This window comes from Lissotriton helveticus, chromosome 7, assembly GCF_964261635.1.
Source record: "Lissotriton helveticus chromosome 7, aLisHel1.1, whole genome shotgun sequence".
Taxonomy (NCBI): domain Eukaryota; kingdom Metazoa; phylum Chordata; class Amphibia; order Caudata; family Salamandridae; genus Lissotriton; species Lissotriton helveticus.
In genome coordinates, this window is record NC_136068.1 from 844,820,637 (window position 1) to 844,846,813 (window position 26,177).

At 50.4% G+C, this 26,177-nt stretch overlaps 1 protein-coding gene across 2 annotated transcripts in view; it reads left to right on the forward strand.

Moving 5' to 3' along the window:
* FBXW11 (F-box and WD repeat domain containing 11) overlaps positions 1 to 26,177 on the forward strand; it is a 544,060-nt gene that overhangs the window by 348,429 nt on the left and 169,454 nt on the right. For both annotated transcript variants that reach the window (XM_078653355.1, XM_078653354.1), the window contains one exon: positions 19,620 to 19,738. In XM_078653355.1, coding sequence (XP_078509481.1) covers positions 19,620 to 19,738 — 119 coding nt within the window. The remainder of the gene's footprint in view (positions 1 to 19,619; positions 19,739 to 26,177) is intronic.

A 26,177-nucleotide genomic window follows, 5' to 3' on the forward strand; every position in this document is an offset into this window, starting at 1 on the left:
GCTCTGCCCACACTCCACCCACATGTGTAATTGCTTGTTTATCTTTTTCCGGTCTTCTTCCTCTGCCCTCTCGTTCCTTCATCTCTCTCTCTTTGTCTCTTTAACGCTCTTGTTTATTTTCCCCTCTCTCGTCCTTGCACTCTCACTCTTTCTATCTATTGTGCTCATGTCACTAATATCTATGTCCCCCTTCTCAACTTTCCCTCTTTCATATCTTTCAACGTTCTTCTCTTTTCTTTCTACTTGTTAATTCTAACATTACCTAACCTTTTTGTTCTCGAGCGTTGTCTTTTTTTCTTTGACAAACATCAGTTCACATTTTGTTTCTCAGTCAGTTTCACTTTCTCCCCTTCACTCATTTGCTTCTCACTGAATTCCATGTATTTTCCTCTCATTCCCCCTTTCCTGTATATTCATTTCTCTTCATTTTCCAATACTTCTGTCGCCCATTCTCTTATTCCTCTCCTCTGTCGATCTCTTTCCACTCTTCTTCTCATAATTTCCCCTCCCCTCTTTTTAATTTCCTCTTTGTTGCTCTTTTTACTCTGTCGCTAGTCTTCTGCCTTGTCTTTCTCTGTCTGACCATCACCTAGGCACTCATCTTCTATTTGCTTTAATCTGTCCTGTGATCACTCTCATCCCGACACAGTCTATCTTTTCCTCCTCTCTCAATTTCACTCATTCTCTCTCTCGCGCTACCTCTATATCTCTCAAGCGCATACACACACAGAATTTCTTTTTCTTTTTTCACTTTCTCTGTCACCCTTAGTCCTTCCTGTGGGTATCATTCGTTCTATTCTGTTGCTCTCATCTCATACCAACTCAGTCTGCTGTTCTCACGTTTATTTCTTCCCCCTACACACACACACACCCTCTGACCTCAGTGTTTCATTCTCTATCCCTGGCTTCAATACTTCAATATTTATTGTACCATACTGATTTCAGACTGTCTATCGCCCTCGCTCTGTCTGTCGCCCTCGCTCTGTCTGTCGCCCTCGCTCTGTCTGTCGCCCTCGCTCTGTCTGTCGCCCTCGCTCTGTCTGTCGCCCTCGCTCTGTCTGTCGCCCTCGCTCTGTCTGTCGCCCTCGCTCTGTCTGTCGCCCTCGCTCTGTCTGTCGCCCTCGCTCTGTCTGTCGCCCTCGCTCTGTCTGTCGCCCTCGCTCTGTCTGTCGCCCTCGCTCTGTCTGTCGCCCTCGCTCTGTCTGTCGCCCTCGCTCTGTCTGTCGCCCTCGCTCTGTCTGTCGCCCTCGCTCTGTCTGTCGCCCTCGCTCTGTCTGTCGCCCTCGCGCCCTCGCTCTGTCGCTGCATCGCCCTGGCGCCCTCGCTCTGTCGCTGCATCGCCCTGGCGCCCTCGCTCTGTCGCTGCATCGCCCTGGCGCCCTCGCTGCATCAATCTGTTCAAACATTCAACAACATCTGGTTTAAATATGTTCTCTCAATGTTTGAAGCTCTATTACAAATGTCACAAAAAGATGTTAATATTTCACTTCTGAGTGGAGGAGCCAAGATGGCGATCGGGATGGCTGCATAACCGCTTGGCTCCGAGAGCCCTCCGCCCCGCACATATATCCTGGCGATAAACCTGAGCAGTTTTTGCTAATTTAAGTAGGTGAAGGGAAGCGTTCACTTACCATCTGCTTTTGAGGCTCCACCGTGCAGTAGACCCGCTGTACTGTCTCTGTCTCTTTGGCGGCCTTCGAGGTGCTGCGGCCGGGATCTCGAGTGAGGGGAGTGTCCGGCCGTGATTGCAACACCAGCGGCCTCTGGTCGCGATGGGAAGCCGGTCGGAGAGAACCTGAGATCTGCGAGCCGGAAGAGGTGATACCAACCCACCCCCAATAGTGGGTTGCCTTGCGGGAGGTGCGACATAGCCGGGACGGAGAGAGTCTGTGCTGCCCAGTTCCCCTTCGGTGTGATACCCGGTTATGTTAACAGCCCTCCCTGGGAACCGGTGGGTGACTCCCGGGGAGCTTGTTTAGCCTTTCGGTGACTCTCCTTTCTGCTGCCTGCCCTGACTATTGAGATCCCGCTGTGAATCCTGCTGATCCCGGGGGTCGGGCCCGCTCCTGAGGTGCGGTGGAGGGGAAAGAGAACATGACGGCTGAAATGGCGGCTGATGCTTTCCCGTGCACCCCTCACCCTGACAGAGAAACCGATGCGCAAGAGAACCCCGGGGTCTGGCTCTGTGAGAAACCGCCCACGCCCAAACATGTGCTGGCTGCACTAATAACGACCCTGCAGACAGCCCTGATCCGGGAGGCCAGAGATTTGGGACGCAGGATGGCCGCCATTGTTGTCCCGCCATCTTGTCACGGCACGGATCGCTTTCAAGGAGGCGCCGCTGTGTCTGCCTCTGCTCCATTGACGTATTCCCCGGATGAGTCTACATTCTTAGAGACGTGGATGGATGTGGTTCATGAGCCTACTGTGGATGCATCTGTGGCGCTTGTGGTTGTCTCACCGGGGCCTTTCTCTGATCGGCAAGTGGATGAACAGCATCGATATACGGCTTGGGCGGCCCCGTCGGGGTTTTGGCGCTTCCCGCTTTGTGTTTCCCTTTCCGTGTCTGGCGGGACTGTGTTCGGACTCGAGACTGTTGGCGGTGTTGACATTGTTCCACTCAGACTTGCGCCATGCATCAAAGGCGAAATTTCGGTGGCTGGGGTCCTATGGAGCGGCGACGTTGCCTGATCCCCCCCGGTGTAATCGGACCCTTTGTGCTCCTTTGTATCCCGTTTGAGGGATGGTTCAACGTTGGTACTATTGACAAACGTGGCCAGGGGTGAATTCGATTGGAACATGGAGGGACTCATGGCTGGTTTATGGTGATTTGAGGGGCGCTTAGCGGGGCTGTCATTGATTGCGTTTTACGTGATTGCTGCTACCTGTACTTCTTTTACCATCACTGTTTCTACGTTTTTTGCACGCGGAGGTGGGAGGGGCCGGATGACCGGATTGAGGGCCCTTCTCCTGTATTTTTCTCTTCTTTTTCTCTTTTTCTTCTCTGTATTTCGGGTCTCTTATTTAGGGCGACAGGCACGCTGCTGGGGGGGTAGGCCGTAGCCTTTTGCAGGGGTGCAGGGTTGAGGGTTGGGGGATGGGTTTGTTATTTTGTTCTATCTTGTTTCTATGGCCCTTTGCCCTTTTCCTTTTTCGATGTCGTCATCTTCCATGTCTCCCATGTTGTGTTTTGCCTCGAGGGGTGGGGCTAGTTCGACCGGTTTGCTTGGTGTTTATTGCATCTATCCTGATTCATATACCCCCTCCCCCATCCTTTTCGTCTATATACATCACTGGCGTACAATCTTTGCTTTAGTTGGCTGTATTGGGGATGTGTGTGATTATGCGACATTGATTCTTATTTTATTTTCCGTTATTACAAAATGAACCGTCTCAGATCCTTATTATCGCATGGTACTTTCCTTATATGGTATATCCTGGATGCTACTCAGCTCTTGACCTCTGGCCCGCTGTATGTTTTTCTGATACGCTACTTTTTAATTGATTTGATTAGCGGCCGGCCGGACTGGTTGTAGGCCCATGTTTGTATCTCCGTATCATGACAATAAAGGTTCTTAAAAAATAAGAAAAAAAAAATATTTCACTTCTGTTCTTGGATTTTCGTCACAATAAAATACACTGAACATAATCTTCACAAAAGTTATTTACAAACATTTAAGCTATTGCCATTATAATTTTTAATAACTTTCATTTAAGTATTAATTAAGCCATTGTTATTTGTAATATCAATACAGCTAAGTCACATAAATACAACACATTGCATTACAAATGCTATAGGTGTCACATTTGCGTAAGTTAAAACTATTGGCATTGTAAATGACAAAGCTATTAATTTTGCTATTTTCAAAACCAACACATAAATAAAAGATTTGTCATTTACAATACCAATAGCTCAAACTTTCCTAATGCGAGACCTATTGCATTGCAAATGCTTGTTATTAGAGGCTGCTCAAATGCAAATTTCTTGGCATGCAGGCCTGACCCATGCTCCGTCCCAAGCACGGACATTAATATCCAAACTCGAACTGTTGCGCCATCGCTCTCCGCTTCAAGCACGACACGAAGAGCATGTTTTCTTTTTATGGCAAATTAGTATCTTTAGTGTATTGTTCGAAGGTGTTTTTCACTTCTTAAACATAGGGGCACAGAAATCAGTTTTAAGGGACGTTTATCATTTAGTTAAAGGTATTGTTGGCTAAAAACATGTGGATATTACTAAATGTCCCGAAAAGATTTGAAATCACTGATTTACATATTGTTCAAAAGTTTGGTAAATACTCAAATTCACTGATGGCTTTGTTTACACTGCAGCTACCCCTGTTGAAGGGCAGGTGCCGATTATTGCTGAATAAATATGGACTGAACAAAAAACAGACTATATTGGATTACTATGGTTGAGTGGAATTACACATTTAAAATGATGATGCATTGCTATGTGGCTGTGCGACTTGAAGTGGGGTACAAAGGGATGTGTGCCATGTCGATCTTCACTTTGTTCTGCACCAAAACATGCAGCCTGAAATGCCAGTGTGTTTCTGTGTGCGTAAAGGTACATGACCTCTAAGGGTGGCACAGTATGTGCTGCAGCCCTTCGAGGATCCCCCTGGCCACAGTGCCCTTGGTTCCCATGGTACCTTTTATAACCAATTAACCGCGGCGGCAATTCCGACTCGGTGCAGCGCAGTGGGCGGGCCGTGTCAGCCAGCGGACGTGCGCAGCACTACGAAGGTAGTGCGCGCGACGACCGTTGGCCGACACCAGCAGCAAAGGGGTTAGGGACTGACGTTGCCAGAGAGGTGCCAACTGGTGGTACAAGGTACAGTTTTGGAAAAGAATACAGGCCCTGGGAACCTGCTTGCACCTCAGAGAACCCCAGGGCACATAGTCAAAGTGCGTCAGTAGTCTGTCAAAAAGTGGGGGGCTTACTGCAACAGAAACCCAGTTTCTTACAAGCACCCCTCGGGTGTTCACAAAGGTGATGGCGGCGGTCGCAGGCCATCTATGGAGATCAGGTGTATCATTCTCCCTCTATCTTGACGACTGGTTGTTGAAGGCAGGCTCACCCCAAGCAGTCGTCTCCCACCTCCAGGCTACGGCAAACCTCCTGCATTCGCTGGGTTCACTGTCAACGTGCTGAAGTCACACCTGACTCCCTTTCAGACTCTCCTTTTCTTTGGGTAGGTTCTGGACCTGGTGCACTTTCGGGCCTATCCTCCTGAACTGCTAGTCCAGGATTCTCAGGCTAGGATACGGTTTCAGCCTCTATGCTGGATTTCGATCAGAATACCTCTGAGGCTGTTGGGCCTCTTGGCATCCGGCATCCTGCTAGTGACCCATTCCCGGTGGCACATGCGGGCTCTGCACTGGGACCTGAAGTTCCAATGGGTGCAGCATTGAGTGAATCTCACCGACTTTGTTCAGATATCAGAGGGCACTGCGAATTCCCCACCCAGATCTCACAGTAGCGACTGATATCTCCCTTCTGGGATGGGGGAAACTCATCTAGTGGAGGTGGAGATCAGAGGACTCTGGTCTCTGGAGGTAGACAAGATCTATATTAATCTGTTGGAGCTTCGGGCAATCCGGCTGGCACTGAAAGCCTTTTTGCCATCAGTAAAGGGAAGGCTCGTCTGTGAACACCTGTACAACACTACTGCCGGTTGGTACTGCAACAAACAGGGCAGAGTGGGGTTCTGGACTCTGTCACAAGGCCCTGCATCTCTAGACTTTACTGGAACAACACGGCATTTCCCTGGTGGTTCAACACCTGGCCTGTTCTCTAAATGCCAGCGTGGACGAGCTCAGCCGCAGGTGCCTTGTGGATCATGAATGGCGTCTTCATCTGCAGGCGGCACAAAGTCTTTCAGCAGTGTGGAGAGCCTTGGTTAGATCTGTTCGCCTCCAAAGAGAACACGGAATGTCAGCAGTTTTGTGCGTTGGAGTTTCCAAGGCGGCTCTCACTTGCCGATGCTTTTCGCTCAGCCTCCTATACGCTTTTCCGCCCATGCCACTCCTCCCAGAGTGCTCAAGATCAGGAGCGAACAGGCACAAGTTATTCTTGTGGCTCCGGACAGGGCACGCAGTTTTTGGTATCCCAAGTTACTAGACATGAGCATCGATCCTCCGGTCAGGCTGCCCCTTTAGGAGGATCTTCTGTCGCAGCAGCAGGGTAGTGTTCTCCACCCGAACCTGTCCAATCTCTGCCTCCCTGCGTGGAGATTGAGCTGGGAAAGTTCACAGATTTTTACCTCCCTCCCAAAGTCTGTGAGGTTATCTTGGCAGCCAGGCGTCCCTGCACAAAATCGGTATACACTTGCAGATGGAACAAATTTTGTAAATATTGTACAGACCGGTCTATTGACACCCTTGTCTGCCCCCTTATCTGAAGTCCTTCTGTTTATACTTTCTATGGCCTAGCAGGGCTCTGCTCTGGGCACATTGAAGGGCTAACTTTCGACCCTTTCCTGTTTTCTTCAGCTTTCTGATCAGCCATCTCTTTTCAAATCTCTTCTGGTGCAGAGGTTCTTGGAAGGATTAACCCATTTGTTTCCTCCTTCACCTTTCATCATGCCACAGTGGGACCTTAATTTGGGTCTCACCTTTCTGATGTGTGCACCATTTGAGCCGCCGTATAACTGCCCTCTACGATTGCTCACCATCAAAACAGCTTTTTTGGTGACTTTAACCTCTGCTAGGAGGGTTGGTGAACTGCAGGCACTGTCTTCACAGCCTCCTTACCAGACTGTCTTTCCAGACAAAGTGGTACTCTGGACTAGGGCGTCTTTTCTGCCTAAGGTGGTAACACCCTTCCATCTGGGACAGTCGCTTGCCCGTCTTATCTTCTATGCACCTGCACTCTTCCAAGCAAAAAAAGTCTCCATCATCTGGCCCAAAAAGAGCATGATTGTTCTTCCTCGATCGAACCAGAGAGTTCCGGGTGGAAGACTAACTCTTTATAGAATACATAGGGGCAAAGAAAGGCTGTGATGTCCAGAAGAGGAATATATCCCAATGGGTTATACTCTGCATAAAAATCTGTTACACCTTAGCGAAGAAGGAGCCCCCTGAAGGGCTTGGGGGACCCACCAGAGCAAAAGCGGCCACCACGGCTCTTCAGCGTGGTCTTCCCGTTTCCGATATCAGCAAAGCTGCCACGTGGGCATCTCTGCACACGTTCGCCAGGCACTACTGCCTGGATTCTTAGGTTTGCAAAGGCGGTCTGTTCGGTTGCTGTTTTGCAGAACTTTCTAGTCTAAGCCGTTCCGCAGTCTCTCCTCTGGGGATGGTGTTGTTTGGGTATCTGTTCAAAGGGAAGGAATCTGCAGCTAGATGTCTCTATCAAATGGACATGTTACTTACCTTCGGTAATGCCTTATCTGGTAGAAACAAGGACTAGACGTAGGTTCCCTACTGACCCACCCATCCGCCCCGCATTGCAGGATTGGTTTTAAGTATCTGAAAGAGACACGTTAGTATTAGATTCCTTACCTTAGAATATCCCCAGGCGTCAGACTGGATCCGGAAATTTTTGCGTAGCAGTACCCTTGCGCGTCGGTAGGCGTCGTCTGCGGCTCCGCGTCCGTCGTCGTGGGCGCCGTGATGACGTCGTCGGAGTACTTAGACGCCGCCTCCGCATGCTGACGTCAGTTCTTCTTTTTTCCGCGCCAGCAAGCGCAGATCTGGAAAAAGCAGTAACCCTAGTCAATTTTGACTAAACTTTTTTGATCCTTTTGATTACTATTTCGAAGTCTCTCGACTCCGAAACGGTGCCGATAGGGATGCCCGGCTTCAAACCTTGTGACGATTGCGACCGGCTGATGTCGGTCACGGATCCTCACCGCGTCTGTTTGTCGTGTTTGGGCGTCGACCACGACGACAAGGCCTGCTCCGACTGCCGGGCCCTCTCTTCGAAAGCCAGGCGGGAGCGGTCCCGTAGGCGCCTAGAACTCCGGCAGTCGGCCCCGTGCCGTGAGAGGTACCGATCCCATGGGAGGTCGAGGGACAGGAGCCACCACAGCTCCGAGAGTAGGCCGCACTCCTCCGGGTCGAAGTCGTCGTCCGGTAAGAGGCACAAGAAGTCCAAGTGGCGTCATCGCTCCTTGGACTCCCCCCGACGCTCGCGCGATGTGGCCGGGGGTTCGGGTGACACCGCCCACGCGGCTCCGTCGGAGTCGCGGGCGCCGCGTCCAGCCCCATACCCTACGGTCCCTGGGCTCAATGCGACGCCGGAGGAGGTCGAGCGCTTCCTCATGGCCATGAGGAAACTCTCTCCTCCGACGGGCTCCGCGGCGCCTCCGGGCCCAGCGGACCCGTCTGGGAGCCCTAGCGGGTCGGCGGCTCCGGCCCCGACGCCGTCGGGTGCTTCGGCCCCGACGCCGCCGATGCCTTCGGGCCCGGCGCCGCAGGCCCCTGTTATCCCGACGCCGCCGGCGCCTTCGGGCCCGGCGCCGAGGGGTCCAGTTGTTCCGACGCCGCCGGCGCCTTCGGGCCCGGCGCCGCAGGACGCCGCTGGTCCTCCTTCGGGATCCGGTTCGTCGCCGGTGGATCTGACGACCTCCCCGGCGTCGGACCCTCGGGTGTCGCCTCCGGTGCCGTCCTCGGGCGGCGCCGACCCCGGTCCTCCTTCCGTTCCTGTTCGGCCGTCGGGACGGCCCCGTTGGGCGCCGCTCCAGACGCCGTTGGGTGACTTTCACTTTTATGAACAGGCCCCATTGGTTGAGGACCCTGAATTTCAGGAGATGGGTGAAGGAGAGGACTGGGAGGGGTCTGAGGACCCTCTGACCAGAGAGTGTCAGTCTCATGAGGACTGGACAGAAGACCTTGGGGAGGCCAGTGGCCTGGACACCTCTCCAGACACTGGGTTTGTCTCCCCTCCTACCGTGGCTTCGGAGGAGGGGGCAACATATGGTGTGGTGCTGATGAGGGCTGCCAAGGCCTTGGGCCTTGAGTTCCCCGTCGCGGCCGTGAGGACTAACCTCCTCACTGAGGTCCTTAAACCGCAGTCAAGCTCGGCCGAGCCTCTGCTGCCTTTTAATGAGGCCTTGACCGACGTTCTGCTGGGCACTTGGTCCAAGCCCGCTACGGGTTCGTCCGTAGATAGGAACGTGGCCAGACGCCACCGCCCGGCCCCGGGCGACCCATGTTTTCTGTCCTCCCACCCTACCCCCGAGAGCCTGGTCATCCAGGCCTCCAATTCCCAGACCGCATTCCCGTCTGCACCCCCGGACCGGGAATCCAAGAGGTATGACCAATATGGGAAGAAGATCTTCTCCTCTATTAGCCTCGGCCTGCGGTCTTCTAACACCGCCTGCCTCTTGGGACGTTACACCCACTCTGTGTGGGATAAGGTCGCGGAAGTGCTGCCAGAGTGTCCGTTGGAGGTACGGGCCAAACTCGGCCAAGCCCTTGTGGAGGGCCGGGATGCAGCCAAATATTCCATCCGGTGTGGGCTGGATACCACTGACTCGCTGGGTAGAGCGATGGCAACGACGGTGGCGGTCAGACGCCACGCCTGGCTGAGGTCCGCCAACTTCTCGGCAGATGTCCAGAGCACGCTTATGGACATGCCGTTCGATGGCCGTCGCCTCTTTGGTGACAAGGCAGACCATGCGGTTGAGCGTTTTAAGGACTCCAGGGCTACGGCCAAATCCTTAGGCCTCTCGGGCCAGCGCCAGCAATCGGCTGCCTATCACTCCTTTCGTGGCCACGGAAGGGGTGCGCCCACACGTGCCGCCAGCCACGCACCGCAGGGCAATACCCAACGCGGTTGCGGCCGTGGGAACCGCCGTCCTGGTGGTCGGGGGCAGCGGCGAGGTCAGTCCACACCTTCCCCCGCAGCATCCGCCTCTAAACCCTCCTAGTCCGTGCTTTCAGGCCCATGTGACGCCAGTGGGAGGCAGGGTTCGCCATCACCACCTTCACTGGCGCACTGTCACGTCGGACAGGTGGGTGCTGCAGATCGTCCGAAGGGGCTACTCCCTCCCCTTCGAGGCGACTCCTCCAGCCATGCCACCGCAGAACCACCGTGTATCGGGGGATCACTTGCAACTTCTGCAGGAGGAAGTTACGGCCCTCTTGGCCAAGGGGGCCATAGAGCGCGTTCCTGGCCCAGAAGTAGGGTGTGGTTGCTACTCCCACTACTTTCTGGTACCCAAGAAGGGCAAAGGGGGCCTACGCCCTATCTTGGACCTACGGAACGTCAACGGCTTCCTCCGGAAGGAGAAGTTCAAGATGCTGACACTGGCTCAGGTCCTGGCTGCCCTGGACCCAGGAGACTGGATGGTAGCGTTGGACTTGCAGGACGCTTATTTTCATGTCCCCGTCCTGCCTGCCCACCGGCGCTACCTGCGGTTCATGGTGGGCCACGAGCACTTTCAGTTTACCGTGCTCCCCTTCGGCCTTACCAGCGCCCCACGGGTGTTCACGAAGGTGATGGCGGTGGTCGCAGCTCATCTGCGCAGGTTAGGGGTTTCACTCTTCCCCTACCTCGACGACTGGTTGTTAAAGGCGGGCTCGCCCCAGGCAGTCGTCAGCCACCTCCAGACGACGGCAGACCTCCTGCACCAGCTGGGGTTCTCCATCAATGTGCCGAAGTCACACCTGTGTCCCTCTCAGAAGCTCCTCTTCATTGGAGCAGTTCTGGACTCGGCGCGGTTTCGGGTTTATCCGCCCGAACAGCGGGTCCGGGATATTCAGGCTCTGATTCCCATCTTTCAGCCGTTATCCCGGGTTTCGGTCAGGTTGACGCTGCGGCTTCTGGGGCTGATGGCCTCCTGCATCCTGCTGGTGCATCACGCCAAGTGGCGGATGCGGGCTCTGCAGTGGGACCTGAAGTTTCAGTGGGCCCAGCATCAGGGCAACCTATCCGACCACGTCCTGATCTCGGAGGGCACTGCGAGACAACTGCAGTGGTGGCTTACGGACCGCGATTGGGTCAACGGCAGATCCCTCTCCCTTCCCCAACCGGAGCACGTAGTTGTGACGGACGCGTCCCTCCAGGGCTGGGGAGGCCACATGGGAGAGGCGGAGATCAGAGGCCTCTGGTCTCCGGCGGAGGCCCGGCTCCACATCAACCTGTTGGAGCTACGGGCGATTCGTCTAGCACTGAAGGCATTCCTCCCCTCTGTCCGGGGGAGTGTAGTGCAGGTGTTCACGGACAACACCACCGCCATGTGGTACTGCAACAAACAAGGCGGGGTGGGGTCGTGGATCCTTTGTCAAGAGGCTCTTCGCCTTTGGCAATGGCTGGAACGCCAGGGCGTGACCCTGGTGGCTCAACACCTGGCAGGTTCTCTGAACGCCAGGGCGGACAAGCTCAGCCGCCGGTGCATGATGGATCACGAATGGCGTCTGAACTCGGACGTGGCGCAAGGCCTCTTTCAGCGATGGGGAGAGCCTTGGTTAGATCTATTCGCCACCGAAGAGAACGCGCAATGTCATCAGTTCTGCACGTTGGAATTTCCAAGGCGGCACTCGCTCGGAGACGCTTTTCGTCGCGAGTGGAGTTGCGGTCTGTTGTACGCCTTTCCGCCTATACCACTTCTGCCCAGAGTGCTGAAGATCAAGCGCGACCGGGCCCAAGTCATCCTTGTGGCTCCGGACTGGGCGAGAAGGTACTGGTATCCAGAGCTACTCAGTATGTCAGTCGATCCCCCGGTTCGTCTGCCTCTTCAGGAGGACCTTCTGTCGCAGCAGCAGGGGACGGTCCTCCACCCGAACCTGTCCAGTCTCCACCTCCATGCTTGGAGATTGAGCGGCGACAGTTGAGGCCATTTGACTTGCCTCCTGAAGTCTGTAACATCATTCTGGCAGCCAGGCGTCCCTCCACAAAGTCGGTATACGCCTGCAGGTGGAACAGATTTGTGGCATGGTGCACAGCAAAGGCTGTGGATCCCCTTTCTGCCCCTCTTTCTGAGGTTCTTCTCTTCCTTCTTTCTCTTGCCCAGCAGGGCTCTGCTCTGGGCACTATCAAGGGCTACCTTTCTTCCCTTTCAGCCTTTCTGAGGCTGCCTGATCAGCCTTCTTTGTTCCAGTCCCCTATTGTTAACAGATTTCTTAAGGGCATCACTCACACGTTTCCTCCTGTTCCGTTTGTGATGCCTCAGTGGGACTTGAACCTGGTTTTGACATTCCTGATGTGCGCTCCCTTTGAGCCACTTCACAACTGTCCTCTTCGCCTTCTGACTTTGAAGACTGCTTTCCTGGTTGCATCACCTCTGCCAGGAGAGTGAGTGAGCTCCAACTCTTTCTTGTACTCCACCTTTCCTTTCTGTCCATCCGGACAAAGTGGTGCTTCGTACCAAACCTTCTTTCCTGCCCAAGGTTGTCACGGCCTTCCACATCGGGCAGTCCATCACCTTGCCTACCTTCTTCCCGCAACCGCATCCCTCTAAAGAGGAAGAGCGGCTCCACCGTCTGGACCCAAAACGTGCGCTCTCATTCTATTTGGATCGCACACGCCAGTTCCCGGTGGATGACCAACTCTTTGTTGGTTACGTGGGCGCTAAGAAGGGGAAAGCGGTGCACAAGAGGACCATCTCCCGGTGGATCATCCTGTGTATCCAGGCATGCTACTCCTTGGCTAGAAAGGAGCCCCCGGTTGGACTGCGGGCTCATTCTACCCGAGCGACGGCGACCACCACTGCCCTGGGCAGGGGTGTGCCCTTGCAAGACATCTGTCAGGCAGCTACGTGGGCATCGCTGCACACGTTTGCGAAACACTACTGCCTGGACGGTCAAGTCCGGAGGGATGGCTTCTTTGGCCGTTCCGTCCTCCAGGACTTTCTGGTGTGATTATTGGTTCGCAGACCCACCACCGGGGTTGGTATTGCTGGGGTATCTATTCTAAGGTAAGGAATCTAATACTAACGTGTCTCTTTCAGATGCACAAGTTACTACTTGTGTAACGATATATCTGTAAGAGACATTAGTTAGTATTAGATTCCTTACCGACCCACCCAACCTCCCCGTTCTGCGAACCAATATCTAGGGTTAGGGTTGTCCCCTTCAGGGCCCTAGTTTCAATGGCACCGGTGTTGGTTTTTAACATGGCTCTGCGTTTCTGGCACGGAAAAGCTGTGTCTAAGAACTGACGTCAGCACGCGGAGGCGGCGTCTAAGTACTCCGACGACGTCATCACGGCGCCCACGACGCCGACGACGGACGCGGAGCCGCAGACAACGCCTACCGACGCGCAAGGGTACTGCTGCGCAAAAATTTCCGGATCCAGTCTGACGCCTGGGGATATTCTAAGGTAAGGAATCTAATACTAACTAATGTCTCTTACAGATATATCGTTACACAAGTAGTAACTTGTGCGTTAAGGATGTTCCCCCTTCATGGTCCTAGCAGTTCATTTCTTAACACACCATGGTCAGTCCCTTCATGGCTTTGCGCTTCTGGCGTGGAAAGTCATGAAAAGTACTCACGTCAGTGCGCCGGAGTGGCGGTTATATTGACAATGTGGATGTCATGACGACGACGCCAAACACAACGCTGTCACATGGAGTCGACCAGCACCATCTACCGGCGCGCACGGGTACTGCTAAGAAATCTTCCGGATCCAGTCTGAGTCCTGGAAGTTCAAAGATAAGGAATCTGCGGCTAGGTCATGTCCAGACAAGTCGTTACAGAAGGTAAGTAACTTGTCCATTAGCAAGTTATGACAGGGCCCACTGGGTTAAAAAGTAGGGGCTCCTCCAACATCTCCCAAAGAAGCACAAAGAGGTATCAAGAAATAGTGAATAAAGGTAAAGTGTGAGAAAGTGCCATCTTTCTTGCATGGATATGCCCTTTTTTTTGCTGAATTGCTGATGTTCTTTGACTGAGTGTGCCCTGGGCTCCTGCCAACCAGGTACCCAGGCCCTGTGTTCCTTCACTAAAACTGTGTTGAAACTAAAACCCAATTGGCATCTCTGGCCACCTGTCAGCCCCTAGTAAATGGTACCCTAGGTGCCCAGGGCATGGTGACCAGAGAAGACCCCTAAGGGCTGCAGCACTTATTGTGCCACCCTTAGGGACCCTGTGTCCTGACACGCACACACTGCCTTTGCAGGCTGAGTGTCTAAGTACAGAACTAAACAGAAAGTCGAAATGGCACACATCCCTGTGTGCCATTCCCACAAGCTCACTGCCTTGGCATCCATCAGTCACCCCTCTAGCTGGGTGCCCTATGCCAGTGGTGTGGGCACAGGTGCCCTATGCCAGTGGTGTGGGCACAGGTGCATGAGCCCTGTGCCCCTCAATCAATGGTGTCTACCAGTACCCAGGGCCATTCCTGGGTACTGTAAGTGCAGTGCTGCCATTAAGAGTATATGGTGCTGGGAGGTTGTCATTACAAACTCCACAGCACCATGATGGCTTCACTGAAGACAGAGAAGGTTGATAACCAACTTATCAGCACATTAAACCCGCACTGATGTCAGTGTGGGATTTAATGTAAAATGCACGACAGAGGGCATCTTAGAGATGCTCCCTGAAACCTAACCAACTCCCAGTGTCCTGACTGTGTGGCTACCGAGGCTGCCACCACCAGACATGTTTCTGGACCCCTGGGTCGAGAGCCTGCCACTCTCGGGGGCCTGGAACAATGCACATCCTGGGACGAGGTGCCAAGCCTCCTCCCTCAGGATGGGCACGGGAAGCTTCAACGGCATACCGCCTTTGTGAGCTTCCCCAGGCCACTTGCTGTACTCAGCAACTGGCCCCCATCGGTTCTGACCCCCACTCTGGCGGGAAGAACGTCGGGAAACCCTAAGTGAGGAAAGGGGTTGTGCCAGCCTATGCCAACCCCACCCCTCAGCTGGGAGAGGCGAGGTGAAGATGGGGAGCCCTGCCCTTTCACAGCAAGGCTCCTGCCCCCCTCCAACAGGAGAGGAGCAAGCTAGGGGATGTACCCACCCCAGGACAGGGACCCATTGGTCCCTGCCCTTACCCTACCTGTAACGCCCCTAAATTTAGTATTTAGGGGCACCCTGAACCTTCCTCCCTCAGATCCCGATTGCAACAAGAAGAACAAGAAACCAGAAGAACTGCCGTGCAGCTGCTAACAAAAGGATGACGCCCACTGACTTTTCCCCAAAACCCTACAGGCCTGTTGATCCTTGAACCTGCTCACGCGAAACTCCAGCGTCTCCTGCAGACAGCAACCTCAAAAACCCCGGAGGACCTGCCTGCCTTGAACCTTCCAAAAGACTGGGACTCCCACGAGTAGTGGTTCTGCTCAAACAGCAATACCTCTGGTGCCAGCCAGGAACCGCAAATCCAGCCCACTCTGCACCCGCCGAGCCTGGCCTGTGCCGGAGTGAACCAAGACCACGAGGACGTCCCCTGGCGACTGGGACCCGAAGTCCAGTGCCCAAAGACCCGCCTCGACGAACCAGACGACACCTGCAGCCTCAGAACCAGGGACTCCTCCAACCGCGACCAGTTGAGGGTAAGATTTCCCGATGCCAAAAGGCACCCCACGGCCCCCTGTGCCTTCCTTTGGGGTACCTACCTCTTCTCCAAGATCCCAACTTACCTTTCGAAGTGGTGGTCGCACCTGAAGAATCTCCGTCCCCTAGCCTGCAGCCTTTTTTCACTTTTAACGTTCCATTGGGTAACATTGAGCGTCCGACTGCTCAAAAGCACCCTGCACCCAGCCGCCCGAGTGCCGCTGGAAGTGCAACTACTACCCTACTCTACTTCCCCACTTGCCCTGAGTAAGTGACCAGGAGCACAGCTCCCACAGCCGCGTGGCCTGCTTGCTTACAGCCACCAACCAAAGGCCCCCTACCCTCCATTGGATTGCATTGGGCCTACTCTCTCTGCACACAGCTGCCCCTGTGCTGCTGAGGGTATAACTACTGTTCCTTTCCGACCCTGGGAGACCCCGGAGTGTATGCCCAGAACATTAACTCCACTAGTCGAGAACTTACCTTAAAGCCGATAGCTCACTTTCCTTTCATAGGCTAACATTGACTGGTTTTCACTGAAATTTCTTCGAAGTGTGGGGTTTTTAAACTTTAAAATATTCATCTAAAATCAGCCGAATAATGAATTCCGAATTACTCACCTGTGATCAGGAGAGAAGCCAGTACTGTACTTTTAGCCCAGTACGGAACCCGAGAAAGTAATCCTACTTACCCGTAACCTGAATTTTCTTCCATAGGAAACCATTGACTGTTTTGCTGTGAAATTTCTTCTAAGTGTCGATTTTTGAAAACTAGAAATTTTCTTTAAAAATCGTACCAACTATAAAACCGTAATTACTTACCTGACTTAGGTAGAGGTCCCAGTGCTGAACTTAGTAGTCCAGTACTGGATTACAAAAGTAACGAGAATCTACTTTACCTGTGACTTTAATTTCCTTCCATAGGCTGACATTGCTTGGTTTTCACTGAAAGTTTCAACTTTGAAAATACATTTATATTCTTTAAAAATCACAACTGTAACCAAGACGCTTTTACTTAACTGTTTACAGCTTAGGTCCTGGGACTGAATCCAGGGTCCAGTCCTGTGGTTAGAAAAGTAATCCATAAAGAAATTATTGCATTTATGTAGAAAAACCAATTGAGCTCAATGTTAAATTGTTTGAAATTGTGTTGCCTATTGCAACCACTGTAGCTATTGTACTTACAAAGTCTATTGCATTTTTGCTAAGTAATTACCTAAAGTCACTCATATTGAGAAAAGTATATTTTGATACCTGTTGGTTCTAAAATAAAACTATATCTTTTAATATAAAAACAATTGGCCCAGAGTTCAGTTCTTGTGTGTAAGACCATTTGCTGACTGAGTGTGTACAACAAATGCTTTACACTGTCCTCTGATACTGCCTTACTGCTCGACCAAGCTACCACTTTTGAGAGTAAGGTTATATCTAACTTTAACCTCTGCCATACCTCTGGAGACTGGGCACTCTATACACACTGCACCTTATTTTGGTCCAATATATATAGAGCCACTTACATAAAGTTATTACTAACAATTGTATAAAATATGCACTAGATGCAGCTGACACGGATGCTAGGGGTATTAATATGCATGGCTAAGGGTGTCCGGATTTAAACCTGAAGTACAGCAGGCCATATTAAATCTATGCAGCCCACTAGTAAGTGACTTTTAGTTGTTCCACCATAAGCACACTCCACTAGAAGAATTGGAGCTTTTATGGCTTTTTTAGGGAACAATCCTATTGCTGACATTTGCAAAGCTGCAACATGGTCTACTACACGCACCTCAACAAAACATTGTGTGGATGTATTTGCACACCAACAAGCCAGTGCTGGGCAGGGAGTACTTAAAACTCTTTTTTAGACTACTGCAACCCCCACTGTTTAAGGTGAGGGACTGCTTTACAATCTATGCAAGCAATGTAGATTAATTGGGAGACCGTATTTATCTGGAGTAATAAGGCTCTGCATTCTTCAAAAAGAAATGGCATAATCCTAGCCCAGGAACTTCTATAAGACCAATAACCTGCTATCCAAAGACCAAAGTCAGTCTAGTGACCCCAACACACCAGATAACGGAGTCACCCAGAAGGGGCAGGTATGTTCTGGCTTGAGAGGAAAATTCCACCCATGGCTGCAGCAGAAAGGTTGTGGAGCACTGGGCAGAGAAACTCCACTGTTATTGTTTTGTGTTGAGTGGACTTTGTGAATGCTGTGTGTTCTGAGGTTTTACCAGTCATAGTTGGTGTATGTTTACTTGACTAAATCTGCCCCATAGCGTGCCCCTTGGTCACATGGAGGGACCACATATAACTGGGGATTGGCCCAGATGTGCTTCCAGCTAAATATTCCAGACACTGCCACTGGCACGCATGTGTTGGCAGCAGTGGCAACAAATTCTGTAGGATGATTGTATGGTCACCGAACATATTAATCTCAACCAAAAAACATAAACCTATAGGACTGTAGACACCATTGATGTGTTGCTGGGATGCTTGTGCACCCACAATTGTCAACTGCTATTGCCTCGGCCACAAGCTTGCATGGAAGCTGCATCCCCTCCCATGGTGCCCTAGGGATTCCTGGTGAGTATCTGAAGGAAGGGGTCCACTTGCCCTATTCAAAAACAGGGACAATATAGGACAGTCTGTATACCTTTTACTTTTTTTTATTTTTATTTCCTTATATGTCTCACATACACTATATATCATCTCTAGTTAGGGGGTACATAAGCGCATATGCCAGGGTTTTACAGTTCTCCAGGTAGAGTGGTAATGCATTATAGACAGGAAGATTCAGGGGAAAGGAACATTTCATAGCCTTTGTCAAATTGGTGAGGGGAGGAAGAGGGCAGATATACTGAGAAATGTTGATCAGTGCTTGGGATTGGGTAAAGAGAACAATAATTGCTTTAGTTGACATTGTGAATCTGAAGATAAATTAGCTTTTTGCGACAAAGTGTCTGTGTGTAGGCTTTATTTTAATTATGGATTGGTCTACCACTACCTTTCTACTTAACATCCTTCATCTTTTTATCATGCCCTGATGCACATAATTGTAACTATTCCTACCACTAGCACTCCCATCGCATAAAGGAAATATTGGTATATGGCAGGCCAGCCTACCTCAGCCACGTTCATAATTGCACATCACAGCAACTCAATTCAACTATATCTGGTGACAAACTCTTGCTGTTCAACTAACATTATCCCCCGTTCACCTCTGTAGACCTTAGCACAGTCATGGAACATCACCTGTTCACAATCTCATTAAAGAAGTACCCCATTTCTGCAAATGGAGCAAGTTGCAAACACCTTGTCGAATGCAAGCTGCCCCCCTCATATTTTACTGAACTGCGTAACTCCTCTGACTTTGCCTACTTCTAAGCCCTTATCACCTTATAATGCTTGGGCTCAACGCATCGACACCAGAACACCACACCACCTCCACATCGCTCAGCGCCACACATCACCTCGGCACCGCTCAGCCCCACCTCGGCACCGCTCTGCCCCACCTTGGCACCCGTGCAGACCCACCTTGGCACCCGTGCAGACCCACCTCGGCACCCGTGCAGACCCACCTCGGCACCCGTGCAGACCCACCTCGGCACCCGTGCAGACCCACCTCGGCACCGGCGCAGACCCACCTGGGCACCGGCGCAGACCCACCTGGGCACCGGCGCAGACCCACCTGGGCACCGGCGCAGACCCACCTGGGCACCGGCGCAGACCCACCTGGGCACCGGCGCAGACCCACCTGGGCACCGGCGCAGACCCACCTGGGCACCGGCGCAGACCCACCTGGGCACCGGCGCAGACCCACCTGGGCACCGGCGCAGACCCACCTGGGCACCGGCGCAGACCCACCTGGGCACCGGCGCAGACCCACCTGGGCACCCGCGCAGACCCACCTCAGTCATTGAATCTTATCTACTGTCATGCATTTTGGAAATAATTTCAGGGTTTCATTGATTATCAATGTTTTCTGTACATTAAAAGAGTAAGAATATGTGACAACAGTTTGTGGGAAACGTAAATCAAATCTGTACTATAGGATAATACCTATGCTTTGTTTAATTTCGTCACAGGTCAGATCGTAATGTAGAAGTTAATATTTGTGCAGTATTCTTGGACCTTTTTGATAAATGCATTTTTTTTCACACAGGTCTGGAGCACAAGTACGTGTGAATTTGTCCGCACTTTAAATGGGCACAAACGTGGCATTGCATGCCTGCAGTACAGAGATCGATTAGTTGTAAGTGGATCTTCAGACAACACCATTAGGTGGGTGAAAAATGAACTGATGCACAACAAACATAAATTATCAATTTTTTGACAGTGTAATTTACAAGTAATGTATAATCCCATAGCATGCTCTATTTGTAACTTGATGTTTCTTTCAGATGGTTTCCATTTATCCTTCCAATATTTTTTGCTCCTTCAACCTGTTCCATTTAACATATCCTACTATAACAATGAAAAGGATCTCACTTTTTTGTTTGGCCCATTTAACATAAGGAACAATTGTTTTTTTCCACCTTTTCCATTTTAGTGGCCATTAGATCATGTGTGAAGATATTTTTTTTCATCCATTGTTTGATCCCTGTTTATTGTTTCTGTAAATGTATTCCTTTTTACGTCTGGCTCAACAGCACACCTGTCTGAAGACGTATTGGTACCAGTTCTTTAAAATATACACTGAGTGGCTTGGCTCTACCCAGGGGAGAATTGACACTCACCTCATGCTAGTACCTATTTGGTGTATTATTCAGTTTTCCAGGAAATACTTCAGTTGGAATACTTTAGAAACTATTTTACATCAAATGTGCACTCAATCAACACCCTGTTTTTCGATTCGGCTCTTTATCTGCTATATATTTTTTTCTACATGGAAAGCTGTCCTTTTTACCTAATTTCTTCCCAGCATTGACAAATCCAGTAGGGCAGGCTTTAATGCTAGAAGCAGAATTTAAGCATGCAATGTATGTAAACCACATTTGTGTACATTTGCTTACATGCTTTGGCATATTAAAGCAAGACCAATTTTGCTTTGCTAATGCCTGTTAAATTGTTAATATATGCGTCCTCTTGGACATTTCAACAGCAAGTCTGGATCTTGTTCTGTATAGCTAAAGGTTAGTAGATGATACTAGAAGGAGGTTTTTTGCTTGCTTCCGGGGGATTTTTGACTATGGCATAGGTGCTCAGTAAAGGTTGTTTGTAAGTCTCTATTCACTTTGCCATGCTGATTGTCCATGTAAGGAGTTTATTTTAGCACTGCAGTATGCAAGTATATTCAATTGACGTAGATTGGCGAAGCTGTCTCCTAGGTGTAGGGTTAAAAGCATAACTTGAGCATGACATTTTATCTTTTAAAACAATTGTGGTGCATAATGTCTGGAAACATTGGTCTTGCATCAGATTTGTTACTCAAACTGTTACTCTCCGACACTTAAGCTTCATATTGCAATCATATTGCTATAAAGATGCAGCTGCCTCATGACACAGACTAAGGTCTATATAACATTATCAACTTATCATTTCAAGGGCAAAGTTGCTGGTGGTCTCTGAGCTGAATTTGTTATACTAGCTGATTTTACAATGATTTTGGCCAGAAGGGAATAATTCTGCAAAGTAGTGCTTTCTTCTTCAGTATATAGGTATGATGTTAGTGCATATATTAATGTATATACTTTTAAAGCATTCACAAGCCCGCGTAGTGTTGTGCTATAGATAAATACGTAATTAAGAGTAATCATCAGATCTTTTGAATTACTGCAAAGCACCAATTCTAAAGTCATGTTTGGAAGGGTGTTTTTTGGCAGAGATAACTATATGGATACATTTGAGAACATTATCTAAGTATTACTGCAGTTACTCACTTCAGTCACTTTATCTCAATAAATAATGTCAAACCAGTAACTTCAATCATTTGCTTGACTTTGACCTATGAGTACTCTGACCATCAAAAATTGACAGGTGAAGTCCATGATGCACATCTGGCCATTAAAGAGCTGCAACTGGTTCAAAGCACCTTGATGGCCTTAGCAAAAGACCTTACAGACGTGGAAGGCCGAAACCGCAGCAACAATTTCCACATTGTAAGACTCCAGAAGGGGCTGAACATTGGGACTTGGGCACGTATCTGGAGAAATGGATAAGAGAGGAGGTTTTGACTGGCCTGATCACCCCTTTATTTGTGCTGGAGCGGGCACACAAAGTGCCGGGGAGCCCCCTGGCCTTGAGCAAATGCCTATATCTGTGGAAGCCAAACTCCTCCTTTATAGAGACAGGCCTATTGCTGAGAACGAGGACTTCAGGCTGGAAGGCGGTATGGTGACGCTGTTCCTGGACTTAAATGCAGCTGTATAGGCGAAGAGAGCCTCCTTCCAGACTGTCAAAAAAGAGCTGAGAAACGCTGGCATGCAATATTCTCTTATGTGTCCAGCCCGCCTGAAAATCATACTGAACAGCACCATCACCTTTCACACAGACCCTGCTGAGGCTTTGAGCTGATTGGAGAGGCATTATATAAAAAAAAGGCAGGGAGCCTGGGATCAGCCAACCAAAGGACTCTGCAACCTTGATGCCAGTCTAAGAGTAGACACCCCACCCATCCCAATCTCAGGAATTGTGGCTGAGCTTACATTATCATGGGATGAATTACATATGGAGGATCCCAGAAAGAGAGAGATACAAACTCTGACACCTCCCTTAGTAAATACTGTACCCAAAGTAACTCCCCAGGCAGCGAAAGAGTTAATATGAAGCTGGGAGATTTTGTGTGAACCTGAATATACTGAACTGGTGTGGAGTGGGGCTGGAATGGTTGATGTGCCTCCTTTACCCACAATAGAAATGGACACATAAAACTGATACATTATGCACAGGGTCCTTCATCACTGACGGAGGAGCTGGGGCAGGGCTGCAGCTCCACTGCAGGAGGGGGTTCAGGGGTGTGCTGGGTGTCGGCATTTAAGAATTTGTTGCTCAGCCGAATGCGCAAACATACTCGGTGGCCGACGCGAAAGAGCAAGCGCTTTTGTTCTCGTTTTTTAGCCAACCCCCACTCTATTTAACCGAGAACCTTTTACTGATGTTTATTCTTAATTCACTGCCTGTTTGGGGGGCCAGCTGTTGTTTGGCTGCTCTGGGGAAGGAGAGTTTGGGCCAGAATTTCAGTTTAAGGTTCTGGTGATGGCGGCTACACAAGCTTGATCTGCTAGGGGTGTGTGAGGCAGAACCTCAGGCCATCAAGTCAAGGTTATTTACGAGGGCGATGGAGGCTTCCGAGGAACATTTTAAACTGATGACTTGGAAAATTCAGAGAATGGAGTCTGCAAATAAGCTTCACATGGTCCATATGTTTCTAAAGTCCAGGGGAGAACAAAGTGCTTTCCTCCAAGAGACACGACTCAAACTGTGGCGGAGAGGCTCCGTCGCCACTGGAGGGGGCAACTTTATGGCACAGAATACTTGGCCTTTGTGAGGGGAGCACTACTCTAGGTATGGGCGGGGGTACCTTTCGAGGACAATTGAAGCAGAATGCACCAAGAGGGGTACTATGTTCTGGTAGAGGGGAAATTGAATGGGATGTAGCTGACAATGGGGTCTTTTAAGCCCCAAACCAGGGTCAAATCCCTTTTCTGGGACTGGTGTCCTCTCAACGTAGACGTACTTGGAGAGGGGAGGTAATCCTGGGAGGTGACTACAACTGTGCAGCTGACACGGAGTTGGAATGTTCAACACCATTAATGGTAAGTGCGCAAGCCCGTAAGACTGCACTGGGGATCTTGGAATGGATGTCTGGCTGGGACCTGGAAGATGTCTGGCAGACACAGCATGGGTCTGAAAGGGATTACTCATTCTACTCTAGCCTTTATAACCTGTGAGGCTAGCCAAGTTCTTATGCTCTAAGTGTGTGAGTTTCTCCCTATTGCACACAGAGTATCTTGGGCGTACAGTATCGGACTACAGCCCTATGCTTGTGGAGCTCTGACTGAGGCTGCCTCGTCCAGCAATTTCCGCATGAAGGCTCCGGCCTGACTCACTGGAGGATGTCCCGTTCTGGAGTGGGCTCAGTCACTCTATCAGGACCTTTTTTTACCACAACGCTGCCATAGCGACTGATTGCCTTGTGGAGTGGCAGGCGTTTACATGGTTATCCTAGGGTACTGTATTGGGCAGACAGTGAGGTTATGAAAGGCTCTAGAAGCTGACCTGATGACACTTGATGGGACCATACATGGGTTGGAGGTGAAGCTGGGAGGTGATTCAATTTGATGCAGTGTGCTCTTGGAGCCGCTGCGTTGCCATAATTACAAGGCATGCATTGAAAGGACACACATGGCAGAAGGGAGGCCAGGACTGTATTGGTGTGGGTTGTTCAGGCGGCGTGCCAGAGTACTACAATTAAGCAACTGCTGACTGTGCGTGGCAGCACTTTACATTCCCACCCAGACATTAACTCAGCATTTCGAGACTACTTTGACACTCTGTATGGACCAACTGGGGAGTTCCTGAGCATAAGAGTTTAATCTTTCCTGGACAAACTCTGGCTCCACACTATTACTGCTGGGGAGGTGGTGTAGCTGCGTTCGCTGATCGTGCCCCAGGAAATTGACTCTGTCGCACATCTCGACTTTAGAGGTGCAAGTCCTTGCCCTGTTGACCAAAGTGGGTATAAAGGTAGCACCTCTATAAGAAAGGGGCACAGGATTCTACTCCGCAAGAAGGACTGAGGTTTGAGATCAAGAAGCACCTGTTCTGCTGTCCCTGAACCAAGTCTTATAGGCTCCCGAATGTAGAAGATTAGTTACCAATCCTGGATCTCCAGAGACACCTATTTACACCTCTATATCCTTCTCATCCCCAGACTACTGGAGATTCCCATTGAGGCCCTGCCAATATCCGTTCATGGTCCTACTATTGTAGATACAGGCTCACCTCACATTTTCAGCAATGTGCTAGCAGTTTTACTAAGAATGTCACCATTTAACTTTTTTTCAAATCTGCAAGACTTTTCAAGGATATGACAGTTCAAGGTCTGTGGACACCCCTTCAACAGACTTTCCCCATCAATTATCTGGAACTATTGACAGTCCAACTGGCTCGCAAAACATCATCTGCCATGTCCTTTATAAAACAGTCTTGGGAAAAACTGACAACATGGCTGCCATGTACTGCCTTCAGAACCAGGGGGCACACATTCTTGCCAGTTCTCTGCGCTAGTGCAGGATATTTGATGTTGGACGATCCACCACAAAGTAAATTTGCTAGCGGAGGGCCTTCCGGGAGTGGAGGACTGTGCAGACCTGCTCGGCAGGATATGCTAACAAGTCCACGATTGAGAACTGAACCCCTAAATCCTGCTCCCTTATTTCCAGGACGAAATGCCTAAGCTTTGCCTCCAGGTGTCCGCCTCCACAGTCCGTGAGCAATGCATTACGGAAGAACTGGTCATGGATATTTGCCTATTCTTTTCCGCCTCTCTCACTTCCATGTGTGGTTTAGAGGCTACATCAGACGTTCCTCACCTTCATCTTGGTGTCTCACAACCCTTCTAGAGTTGTTGATGGTTCCCACCAGCCAGATCTTCTCACTCAAATCCAGGGCACAGTCCGGCACCCCGAGCAGCTCAACCTGGTGATTTGGCTCCTGATGTCCTAGAGTTTGGCTACCTCAGTCTACCCACTGAGAGTATGTTTATCCTCAAAGAGGATCCCTGTCCCACATCTCGAGCCTGCTATGCGGAAACATGAGAGGTTCATCTACTACTGCCTACCCAAGTACATTAATCCACTCAAGCCAGCAATGCAAGATATTGTCTCCTACTTGTTCCACTTGCAACATTCAGGTCTGACTTTCACTTCCATTTGTTTGCTTTGAGCTGCAGTGGCACCATACCTGCAGAACAGGGGACAGTCTTAATTATTCAAGTCAAGAGGGATATCATACCTCAGCCCCTAAGTAACACCCCGCTCCGTCCTGGAACTTCATTATAGTATTTCGCGGCTCTTCGGAGCCCCTTCATATGTGCCCTTCAGTTTCTGTCATGAAAGGTCAATCGCTTCCCACGGGCGTGTGAGTGAGATTCAACTTCTCCCACTGAAAGAGCTTTTGTTTTTTAAAGGTACATGCTGACAAAGTAGTACTTGAAAATATCCCAAAGTTTCTGCTCAAGGGGGTCTCTCTGTTCCGCCTCGACTAGATAGTTGAACTCCCAGTGTTCTTTCCTCACCCAGACTCGGTAGTAGAGAGAGGCCTTCACACATTGGATATAAAGAAGGCCCTCACCTACTACATTGGCAGGACAGAACCATTTTGAAAAGCGCAACAGCTGTTGCCTGCAATAAATCATTCAAAGGCAGCACCATTTCAAAAGCAGGGATAGCTTGCTGGATAGTCAAGTGCTTTTAGTCCTGCCTCGTCAAGGCCCTCAGATGGCTCCATGACATCACACCGCTTCCCCCCACACCTCCAAGCTGCCTCCATGGCCGTTTTGGGCAACATCCCAATGGCTCTTTTCTGTAAGACAGATACCTGATCCACAGCAGACACGTTCACCAAACACTGCTGTGTGGATGTACTACCACCTCAACAAGCTCAAGTGGGCCAGGCTGTACTGCACACACTTTTTCAATCATCTGCAATATTCTGTGGCTAACCACCAGTTAGGGAGCACTGCTTTACTGTCTATGCAGAGCATGTGTATCTAAAGCTG